The sequence below is a fragment of the Microchirus variegatus genome (genome assembly GCF_963457635.1).
Source record: "Microchirus variegatus genome assembly, chromosome: 15".
Lineage (NCBI taxonomy): Eukaryota > Metazoa > Chordata > Actinopteri > Pleuronectiformes > Soleidae > Microchirus > Microchirus variegatus.
The window spans coordinates 7,609,878-7,622,115 of NC_139816.1; the positions used below are offsets into that span (position 1 = coordinate 7,609,878).

The window sequence follows — 12,238 nt, forward strand, 5'->3', positions numbered from 1 at the left end:
TGTTGACACGGTTATCCGTCAGTGCTGGAGAGAAGTAAGTGATTATTCTTAAAGGCGCCATATGTAAGAATGTGGCCAAAAGCGGTTACTACATCAACATTCTAAATAGCGAGGTCTTTTAGGTTTCGTTTTCTGACGTAACTGGCAACCCATGGTCGCTCGGCAGCTGAGACTCTACTGACTGCAATTATGGGTAGGCGGCGGTAGGTGGCGCCACATGCCAAAACATAATTTCAAAACATAAACATGATTTGCAGTCTGCAAATATTTTGTCTGTACTGTTGTTGTTGGTGAGTTCAGTTTGTTATATGAACATTATTCCTGAGTCTCTGTGACATATTAGGAGGATTTTATGGCCAGTTGCTTTAGATTTATTGCATAATGCAACTTTAAGGTTGACGTGCCTATAGCTCTGCTGCCTGATGAATAATAAGGTATTTCCTTCATCACATCTGTCAAACCACATTTTCTTAAGGTGTGACCTAAGAAGAGAAATGTGAGCACTGAAAATCAATGACATGCTGAGCGAGGGGCGGAGGGGGGAAGAGGCTGAGGTCAGTTGAAACTTGTTGTGCACATATGGTTGTGTGCGTTTTGTCCCTGTAAGCTGGATCATATGAGTCGGAGCCTCCGGGGCGATGGAGATCAGTCAAGTGGGTGAAGACAAGTTAGGAGAGAGGAAGAAAATAAAAAAAAGCATCACATGACACGTTCCATCCAGCCCAGGATGGCAGGAAAGCAATTAGAGTCTGGCAGTTTTGAGCTGTAGGCGACGAGCGGAGACATTTACCACCAGACGGCAAACTGCTCCACCTCCGCGTTCACAGCGTCCTGGAAAATCTGTGATTCAAAGGTGACACCGGTTCTCTAAGTTGAGCAGCAGGTAGTTACTATCCACATGACAGCAGAGAAGAATACCGCTCTCTTCTTGGTGTTGAATCTTATGAAATCACCTATGTTAATGATTAGAAAGTGACTCAAGAACATGTGGCATGCTCCCACTCATTTTGAAACCTAATATCTTTCTTCTGTATATTACTTTTTCCCATGTGTTTTAATAATAATAATAATAATAATAATAATAATCAGATAATGGCTTCAGTTATGCTTCCACTGAGAGACAATTGAAAAATAGGAAATAAGACAGTTGGTAAAGGGATTAGAGCTGAACCTAACGATTATTCTCTCGATGAATCGTTTGGTCCATAAAATGTTGATCAGTGTTTGTCAAACCTGGAAATGACGATGTTCTCGAATGTCTTGTTTTGTCCACAAACCAAAATGATTCAGTTTGAATGACTTCTTTGTTATGTGGAGCAAAGAAACGAATTATTCGTTTTAAGAAGCTAAAACAATCAGAAACCTCGTTTTAATCATGGAAAAAGCTTCAAACCGATTGATCGATTATCAAAATAGTTGACGATTAATTTAGTCGTTGATTATTAATCGTTTCAGCTCTAAAAGGGATGACGGTGCCAGTCAGCAGTATGGAAAAAGCAAACTATAGGAGCAGAGTGAAGCTATTTCTGAGGCTAAAAGGGACAAGGTATTTCTTCTCCCTACAGGGCGTCTCAATAAACCCTCTTTTACGGCCCTTTTAGAGGCACCGTGAGCCCTGGCACCAGGATGTGATGTCACAGGAGGTGACTCGGTGGTGCTGGTGGAGTTAAAAGGTGCGAGGCGGCTGCCAGATGAGAATGGTAAATCTCCTGGACAGTTTCATAGCCTGCCTATTCCCCACCTGGCTACTGCCTGGGTATCATTTCAGTTGGTCATAAATATGAAGGCGGATCACAGGCGTCGTTTAAATGTAATGAATTTGTGGTTATCGGGCCAGTGTTTTTGATCAGTTTCAACGACAAAGAAATATATGAATTCATGTCTCGCCTAATATTGTAGCATATGATGATGAGTAGGTAGCTTAGACTTTAACTGCAGGTTGTTTTTTTTCTCCACCCCTTCTCCACTACAGTATTTCTTTGAACATGGTGCATTGTGTCACCACCTCCTCCTCCTCCTCCTCTTCCTCCTCTCTTGTGAATGTTAATGACTGTCTGCACTTTGCAGCTTTTTTACTCAGAGCATTACAATGTGCTGCAGTGAACCATAATCTTGAATCAATGCAGGAGTGATGCAATCAGATCGCCTCCATCACTCCTGGTAATTGAAGGAGCTTGATGACTGACTTGTAAACCCAGGATCCAACATTTAAAGAGTCTTATTATTCTTTCTCTTTTATTTAGTCCCCACTTTTATGTCATTGTTAGCATTTTAGCTCGCAAGGAGCTACGTTCAGAGTTGCAAGCGGCTTAGGGTTAGGGTTAGGGTTGGGGTTTGGTTGTTCGTTTGGTTGTAGACGCCGCGATCTTTCTTCAACGTGCTGAGTTGGCCGTAAAGACGTCCGCAGGGCTCCTGTTGATGCTGACAAAGACAAATTATGCCACACAAGCACACATCTCCTGCTCAATACCTAACTATTGGAGAGTTGTGTTCTTGGCCTACATATCAATAGATATTGACTTTTATTATCCTCTCATTAAGATAAGTTTGTAAACCTTGGGGTGTTTCTCTCATCACATACAGTAGCTGCAATGGATGTACAAGCTTAAATTCCTCACTTCACTAGCTGTTCCTCTTTCTGCAAACGAAAATGAAAGGGTGAGATAATAAGTGAGCAGATCTTGGGGGTAATTGGTCAAGGCTTTACTCACAATATACACTACTGTTCAAAAGTTTGTGTTTTCCATTAAAACTCTCACTTTTATTCACCCAAAGAGTTGCAAAATGAGTAGAAAATATAGTCAAGACATTGACAAGATTAGAAAAAATCATTTTTATTCTAAATAAAGAACCAGCAGAACTGTTTTCAGCTGTGCTAACATAATTGCACAAGGGTTTTTTACACAATGTACCATTAGAACACTGGAAATGGGCCTCTATACACCTATGTACATATTCCATTAAAAACAAGACGTTTGCAGCTAGAATCGTCGTTGTTTACCACATTAACAATGTATATAGTGTATTTCTGATTCATTTAATGTTATATTCATTGAAAAAAGTGCCTTTCCTTCAAAAATAAGGACACCTAAACTTTTGAACGGTAGTGTAGTACCTCTGGCCCGTGCTAAACCCTGAATCAGGGGTTGCGCAAACAAAGTATTTTGGGATCCTCTCAGACATGCCTTGTTCACCCGTCGCATCCTTTAAAAAGCAGCATCTCAAATTACGAGTTATAAATTGTCCGCTATTGTGCAAGCTAACACCAAAAGGTTGGCGGGGATGATCGAAGTGAGTGCTAGAAAAGGTGAAGACACTGCGACATTACCTGATGTCACCTCGCTGTTATGTGAGCAGCTTCAGATTGACAGTGGGGTGAGCCACCAAGCACAGTTGTCTCTACGTCAGCAGACTGGGTTTTTTTCTCTCTTTTTTTTTTTTTTTTTTAAAGCCACAAGCAAAGACTGTTTTGTCCCTTTTTCATACACCCTTGACCATCCTCTGCATCCTCTCCCTTGTCTGGCAGTTACATAATTGACCTCAACGAGATATGAATGCATAAATGCCACATGTACTGGACAGGAGTCTCTCTCCCCACAGTTTAGAGACGACATGGACGGTGCTGTAAGTCAACCCAAAAAAATCTTTATTTTATACACTCAACAAAAATATAAACGCACGAAGAAAAACTTGTAGTTATTGTTGACAAAACAGAGTAACTATCCAAAAATAACAGTACAACTTTATCAATAAAGTGGCTTTCATTTGCGAGCATTAGGATCAATTTCAAAACAAAAGTCCTGGAGTAATGGCAGGAAGAACACAATGGGGGTCGATGATCCAAGTTCACAAACTTCAATAACGTGTGTGTCCACCATTAGCTTCACGCAGAGTGGTACACCGGCGACGCATGGACATCACCAGGTTGTCGATAGTGGCCTGGGGGATGTTGTCCCATTCAACCTGCAGAGCCACTTGAAGTTTGGCCGTTTGGTCCATAAAATGTCAGAAAATGCTAAAAAAAATACGTCGATCAGTGTTTGTCGAACCTGGAAATGATGATGCTGAAGCTAAATCAATCAGAAACCTTGTTTTAATCATGAACAAAACTTCAAACTGACGAGTAAAGGCGCCATATGTAAGAATGTGGCCAAAAATGGTTACTGCCCTCCAATTCAAATTATCGAGGTCTTTTAGGTGTTCGTTCTCTCTGCCATTGTAGGTCAGACGTAACTGGCAACCTGTGGTTGCTCAGCAGCTGAGACTCTACTGACTGCAATGACTGGTAGATGGCGGTAGGTGGCGCCACATGCCAAAACATGATTTCAAAACATAAACATGATTTGCGGCCCGCAAAATGTGTTTTTTAATGCGAATATTTTGTCTGTACTGTTGTTGTTGGTGAGTTCAGTTTTTTATATGAACATTATTCCTGAGTCTCTGTGACACATTAGGAGGATTTTATGGCCAGTGGCTTTAGATTTATTACATAATGCACCTTTAATTTAGTAATTGATTAATCATCGCGTCATTGTTTCAGCTGTAATATCATCACACTTTTGATTGGGAGACTGCAGCCTTCGAAAACACCCAATAAATGAGACATTACACGGGAGGAATGATATCATTTCAATAACAGGCAGTCATGTGGTTACACTTATGAAAGTGTACAGTTCAAATCACCACAGGGAAGAAGAGGATAGTAGAACAAACTCTTGTGTTGATGCACTGACTTTATCCAGATCTAAACCAGATCTTTATGAGTTAGTAGACGTTAAAAGCGGTGGGGAAAAAAGCAGTTTTCAAACACATCAACACTGTGTAGTATCTCACCCTGCGTCTGGATGCTTTTACTATTCCCCCCTACAATCCCCATTTTGTGCTTGCAGCCTATGGTTCCAATATGTCACATACTGTATGTTCCATTTCTTTCCTCTGAGGCTCACTGTTAACCACTCCCCTCCTCCTGGCTCTAGGAGATCTGCTGGGCCGTGTGCAGTACACTCTCAGCCCTTCAGAAGCATTTAGTCAAACACGTGAACTCTGACCTGCAAACTCTTGAGTCCTCTCAGTGCATTGTGCGCCCTGCAGTCGGCTGCTGCTGGTTAAGACTCTACTTGTTGCTTGTAGCTGTGGGGAAAAAAAGGGCTTCTCAAGCCAAACAGCCAACTTTTATTCTTATTTTTTACTTTATGGAGCATTACCAGGTAAATCTTCCCAACCCCAACGTTTATATTTACAGCATTTGAACCACGAGTTATATGGATTGAATTATAATAATATGATGATAAAAGGAGGCTTTGTTTCTTAGAAGCTCTAATACTGAATACTCTCTATATATATATATTTTCAGTGATGCTAAAAAGATAAAAGCTTCATGCTTTGTACTCCACTGCCCCCGTCTGGTAGCAAGGTGAAATGCTCGGCTGTTTTGAATCACTGTCAGTGCATGTGTATGATCTGCCTTGGGGTTCATTAGAAAATACGTTTTTTAAATATGATTTAAAGCTACAGTGCCTAACTTTATGACTGCACGACTTAATTATTTGTAAGCAGCGTCTTTTAGAGAGAATGTTAGAAAGTATACAGTGGTAGAGCAGGGAAAGGGTGCAGGCAAAAAGCCTTATATCCAAACATGGTCCACACTTTCTATGCTAGTGTGGACCATCCCCTGGCAAAACACCTTTTTTGGGGGGACATTTTTCCTTGTGGAGACATTATGCCCGATCACAAATGTGGTCCCCACAATGTGATAAATGCATGTAGATGTGTCTGCGTGCGTCTCTGTGTGTGTGTTCTTGTCTTTCTATGCTTGTGTGGACCACCCCACTGGCAAAACACCTTTTTTGTGGGGACATTTTTCCTTGTGGGGACATTATGCCCAATCACGAACCTTGTGTGTGTGTGTGTGTGTGTGTGTGTGTGTGTGTGTAGAGGCAGACAGGCAGTCAGACACACTTTTCCCTGTTGAATCGTCTTATCACCACCAGAGGAGGCTGAACAGAGCTGAACAAATTAAAATCATAGTGTGTGTGTGGGTGTGTTTGAATACTAAACTCACAGTCTGTAGCAATGAACGAATCTTTCACACATTTTAACTTAATTTCTTCTCGAGCCTTTTACTTTTTTAAATTTACCTCTTGGAAGAACAGACAGCTCCTCGTTCGAGACACTTATGTTTAATGAATGTGTTTGTCTTTCAGAGATCTCAAGGCTGGAAATATTCTCCTTGGGGACGACGGCTCTGTGCAAATCGCAGGTATTTAGCCGCAAGGCAACTCCACCTTTTTCAAAAACCTGTCACTTCTGACTTAAACTTGCTCCCGTGCTGCAATCTCATTTACCCCTCCATGTGTATTCATGCACAGGAGGCACCGAGGAGGAAAGTTTACCTTCTTGGCAGTCGTGTTATTGACATACTTTTTCTTTTTCTTCAGACTTTGGCGTCAGTGCCTTTCTAGCAACAGGTGGTGACATGACTCGCAATAAAGTGCGCAAGACGTTTGTGGGAACACCGTGTTGGATGGCTCCAGAAGTCATGGAGCAGGTTGTTTTTTTTTCTTCACCTCACTACGACCTCTCGTCCCCTAACTTCTGTCTTCTTCTATTTATTCAGAGCAGTCAAACACAGACGCTTATTTAAATTGACCAATATTTGTTTTAATACATTTCTAGGAACAAATATTTCATATTTAGAGTGTTGAAAACAAATGTAATTGTGATTTCTGTCTCTGCAGGTGAAGGGCTACGACTTTAAAGCAGATATTTGGAGTTTTGGAATCACAGCTATTGAGCTCGCCACGGGCGCCGCACCTTATCACAAATACCCACCAATGAAGGTGAGAGGAAAACGACGCAGGATCAATCTCAACTTGAATAGAAATGTGCAGTAAATAATGTTGGACGTTAGGAATGTGAATCTTTTGGGTGGCTCACGATCGATTCTCGATTCAAAAATTGATGCAATGTGTTAAGGCAAATTATGGCATCAAAACAATACAGTTTGCATACGATAATGTGATAATGTAATCACACAAAGGCAAACTTAAGACAAAAGTTAACATTTATTCATTCAAAACAAATAAAAACTTACTTACTGTACAAAAAAATAACTTGCATAAATAAAACATTAGACTAGCTACCTATTTCTCCCAGAAGTTACAAAAATAAACTGTGCACAAATAACACAAACTGGTGTTTTGTGTGGTTTTTCAAAATAGAAACTTTTTGAAGTTTATGAATCGATTCAGAATCATGGATGATTAGAATTGTGATTCCTATGTGAATCGATTTCCCCCCCCACCCCTATTGGACATTTATCGTGTGTTTGCAGGTGTTGATGCTGACGCTGCAGAACGACCCCCCGCTCCTGGAGACCGGCATCACGGACAAGGAGATGGTGAAGAAATATGGAAAGTCCTTCAGGAAGATGATCTCCATGTGTCTACAAAAGGACCCAGAGAAAAGGTGCCAGCTGGACTGCTTTTTGATCATCAATAATTCTTGTATGTTATGTTTGCTGTGTAGTAATTGTACAGTGTGGATGCAACGGCACACAATTGTTTGTTATTGATCTGAACACTTTCACTTAATGCTTCAGTGGTTCTGCGAAACATAATGTCACAATGTCTGTCTCTGGGTTTATAAAAGCTAATTCATTGTTATTATTGCTGTTTTTGTTTGTTTTTCAGGCCAACTTCCTCAGAGCTGTTGAAGCATAAATTCTTTCAGAAAGCAAAGGTATGCGTTCATGTCTCCCTCTGCTTCTGAGACATTTTTTGTGTGTGCATATTCTTTATGTCATGGTTTTCTTTAGTACACAAATATGAGTTCATTCTAAATGTCCTCCTCATCATCATCAGCCGTGCAGATCTGTTTCTAACAGAAGGCAAAGGTGAGGCAGTTGATCTCGAGCAGCTGGAGCAACCACATTGATGGCTGATCGAGTCACACAGACCCAAATACAGCCTGGTTGCTTCTGCTGGTCAGAAGGAATCCCCCCCAATATTCTGTATGTCCAGCAGGGGGCAGGCTAGGAAATCTTTTCGCTCTTCATCAAGAGAGTATGATTGATATCAACTAAAATCACTTTTACAGTGGGACTGTGGGGTTCAAAGTAGGCTTTTTTTATATGAATATATTAAATATATTTTTATATGACATAAAAATGTGTTTTTGATGTTAAAGGCTTTAATTTTTCTTCTTCTCTTTCTCATAGACCCACGAGTATTTAAATGAGAAGTTACTTCAGAGGGCGCCGACAATAACGGAGAGGTCAAAAAGGGTAAGAGCAAGCATAATATCAATTAGTTAGGGTGGTTTAAAAACACTTTAAAGCTCCAGTGTGTGATTTATTGGGAGAAATTGAATGTACTACCAATTATTATAAGTGTATAATCACTTTAAAGGCCGTTTATATGTACTTTTAACAAAGGACTTGTTTCGCAGAGGCCACCATTTGTTGTACTCTGCAGTTTCACCGTTAGACGTCACTAATTCTTACACACTGGACCTTTAAATTTCCAGGTCACTCGCAACGATACACTATAAGGACGTTTTATTGTCATTGTGCTTCCACAAAGAAATTTAGTTGGTAACGCTCTCTTTGCTGCAAGACACATATTAAAAACATAAAATACAAAGAAATGGACACAAACTGTGTAAAATGGCAGCAATAAATGATACAAAAATAGTTAAATTATTAAAATATAGACAGATAAAGTAAATATATAAGAGCAGCAGCTGTAACGGGTACTATTGTTTGTCAGGTACGTCGAGTGCCAGGTTCCAGTGGGCGGCTACATAAAACGGAGGATGGAGAATGGGAATGGAGCGACGACGAGCTGGATGAAGAAAGTGAGGAGGGCAAAGCTGCTGTTGCTGCCTTAAGGGTGAGATGCACCCGCAACAGCCCGACACACACACACACACACACACACACACACACACACACACACACACACACACACACACACAGTTAACACTGTTGTTGATGTACTGTAACCGTACAGCCCACATGTTCTCGTCCCTTTGAATCGCCGGACTCTTGTTTTACACGTGTCATTTTCATGTCTGTGCTGTAGCATGTTTGTCCATTGCCTCTCCACTGAGTCTCCCTCCATGTGTGTGTGTGTTTGTGTGTGTGTTCTGTCTGATGGCCAAGGAGCAGCAGGTGAAGCCTGTTAGCGCCCCCAGGCGTCAAGTGCGCTTCTCCTACCCACTCGAGCTGCCTGCGTCCAGGGTTGTTCACTTGTCTCATAAATACAGATGGCGTTCCCCTAACACGGAAGTACTCTCTCTGCAGGCTTGTTTTAGACATTTAAATACATCAACGCTATTATAATACACTAAAATATGTGCACTCATTTGGCTAAATTAATTAAATAATTAAATATAACACATTTAATGTAATTGTACGGAAGATAAACTTGATTTAAAGTGAGTTGTTTAACCAGCTTACACGTTTACTTTATCAGGAGATGACGAGCAATCACCAGACTAAGTTGTGCAATGGGTTTGTCTGAGAAGACATTTAGCACATTTTAGTGATAGTTTTTACAAAAAACAACAACATTTAAAGGTGCATTATGTAATAAATCTAAAACAACTGGCCATAAAATCCTCCTAATATGTCGCAGAGACTCAGGAATAATGTTCATATAACAAACTGAACTCACCAACAACAACAGTACAGACAAAATAAATAAATTGCATAAAAAAAAAAATATTTTGCAGACTGCAAATCATGTTTATGTTTTGACATCATGTTTTGGCATGTGGCGCCACCTACCGCCGTCTACCAATCATTGCAGTCAGTATAGTCTCAGCTGCCGAGCAACCACGGGATGCCAGATCTGAGTTACAATGGCGGAGAAAACAAAACCTAATAGACCTCATTTTGAATTTGAGTGTAGTAACCGTTTTTGGCCACATTCTTACATATGGCGCCATTAAGCTGTATAATTTATAAAGCTGAAACGATTAATCGATTATTAATCGATTACTAAGTTAATCAATTAATCGGTTTGAAGCTTTTTCATGATTAAAACAAGATTTCTGATTGTTTTAGTGTCTTAAAAGTGAATATTTTCTTCATTTCTTTGCTCCACATAACAAAGAATACGTTTGGTTTGTGGAGCATTTGTTTGACAAACACTGACCAAACGATTAATCGAGACTTTAATCGTTAGTTTCAGCTCTAATAATTTAGGGCCTAGGATGTCTATATCTATAATTATACACTAATAAAAGTGAGAGTTACCTTTCCTGGAAGCCATCTGTATTTCAACTTCTTTTTTCTAAATTGCTTTGTTTTCATGTATTTTACTATTAATCGACTTTTAATCAACACAAGCCAAATTGTCCATCGTCCTTTTTAAGTTTTCGGATGTTTGATCCAATCATCATCGAGGCATTCAAATTGTTTTCTTTGAAACAGCTCTGCTGCTTTCCTGCTGCTTTGCTACTGGCTACGTGTTGGCAAACTGAACTGAAAACTGATATATAATCATATTTCAACCTGAATACCAGTCACTTTTGTCAGTTTGTCTTCATTTTGGCATCTGTTCTTCTCTACGTTGCTGTTTTTAACTTTCCTCTGACTTACTCTGCTTCTAAGGTTTTCAAATCTAAAACTTAAAGGGAAAATTTTACTCCAGATTATGCCTCGTTTACCACTCAGTTAGCAGCACATGATTTAACCTGACGTCCTGATAGCAGACATAACTTATCTTTAAAGACACATCAGCACCACTCAACAGTAGTTGCACCTTATATCTCTTTTCTTACTGAATTACCGATATCACTGTAATCACCTGTAAAGAGATAACCGTGAACTGAGTGGATGATAAATGAGGCAAGTAGACGAGTAGAGCTGTTTCCACCTGACAACCTCTTTCACTTCCTTGTGTGCTTTTGCATCCATGCGTGCAGTTTTTGCTTTTTTTGCTGAAAGAGTGACAGCGAAAAAACCCCCCAAAACAACCCTCTTCTGACTCACTGCCTCTTTTAATCTGTTTCCAACAGTCACCGAGAGTGAAGGAGGGATCACAGAACTCAGAGGTGAGTCTTCAATGATTATTTAACCACACATGAGGGTCATGGGGAGGAAAGGAGGGGTACAAAGTGGACATATAGAGACGAACAACCATTCACTCACACTTATGGGGCAATTTAGAGCGTCCAATTAACCTCTGAAAGGCTTATTTTTGTCCTGCAATGAACTTGAATAAATCAGCCGCCTTATTTTAAGGATTAAACGTGACATGGAATGAACAGAGATTTAAACAGAGCCCTGTTTCTCTCCATTAACACGTCGTTAACTATTAGTAATTGTTATCTACACTACCGCTCAGAAGTTTGGACTCACCTATACAATTTGTTTGTGTTTTCAATTCAAAGTCACACTTTTATTCATCAAAAGAGTTGCACAATTAATATAAAATATAGTCAAGACATTGACAAGATTAGAAATAATGATTTTATTCCAAATAAAGAAGCAGCAAAACTGTTTTCAGCTGTACTAACATCATTGCACAAGGGTTTTCTAATCATCCAATAGAGTTCTAACACGATTAGCAAACACAATGTACCATTAGAACACTGGAAATGGGTCTCTATACACCTATGTAGACATTCCATTAAAAAACAGTTTGCAGCTAGAATAGTCGTTTACCACATTAACAATGTATAGAGTGTATTTCTGATTAATTTTTTAATGTTACATTAATTGAAAAAAAAAAAAAAGGCTTTTCCTTCAGAAATAAGGACATTTCTAAGTGACCCAAAACTTTTGAACGGTAGTGTATAATGAGAAAGGGTTTGATGAAACGTCTCCTTGTAGGTGTTCCAGACTCCCGAGCCCTCGAGTAATCAACTCCAGCCACCGGCTGCAGGTCAGGTGGAGCTACCTCAGGCTGCGGGACAGGTTCCACTGCAGCCCACACCAGTCAACACTCAATCCACTGCCCAGGCGACGTCTGCCACACTTAGTGTACCCACTGCTGCTTGTGCTGCACCCTCACAGGTCCGTCTGTAATCTGTCATGTGCTTCGACTGGAAATCTCGAATTCACGTTTCTTACGTTTTTATAAACTTTAAAACACTAACTACAACTGTTTTTGTCCATGTTCCAGGCTCCAGCCACTTCAGGAGATGTTCAGGCTCCTATTAGTTTGGTATTAAGGTTAAGGTATGTTTACATATGCAAATCAAACACTATCTCTTTATGTGTGTTGTC

At 40.0% G+C, this 12,238-nt stretch overlaps 1 protein-coding gene across 2 annotated transcripts in view; it reads left to right on the plus strand.

The window, feature by feature from the left end:
* oxsr1b (oxidative stress responsive kinase 1b) overlaps window positions 1–12,238 on the plus strand; it is a 41,210-nt gene that overhangs the window by 24,320 nt on the left and 4,652 nt on the right. The window contains exons 5-15 of one of the 2 annotated variants that reach the window (XM_083901974.1): window positions 6,204–6,259; window positions 6,438–6,547; window positions 6,738–6,839; window positions 7,334–7,467; window positions 7,692–7,740; window positions 8,219–8,284; window positions 8,769–8,891; window positions 9,164–9,241; window positions 11,026–11,061; window positions 11,843–12,025; window positions 12,135–12,190. In XM_083901974.1, the coding sequence (XP_083758100.1) occupies window positions 6,204–6,259; window positions 6,438–6,547; window positions 6,738–6,839; window positions 7,334–7,467; window positions 7,692–7,740; window positions 8,219–8,284; window positions 8,769–8,891; window positions 9,164–9,241; window positions 11,026–11,061; window positions 11,843–12,025; window positions 12,135–12,190 (993 nt within the window). The remainder of the gene's footprint in view (window positions 1–6,203; window positions 6,260–6,437; window positions 6,548–6,737; window positions 6,840–7,333; window positions 7,468–7,691; window positions 7,741–8,218; window positions 8,285–8,768; window positions 8,892–9,163; window positions 9,242–11,025; window positions 11,062–11,842; window positions 12,026–12,134; window positions 12,191–12,238) is intronic. The other variant, XM_083901975.1, reaches the window with a different exon arrangement.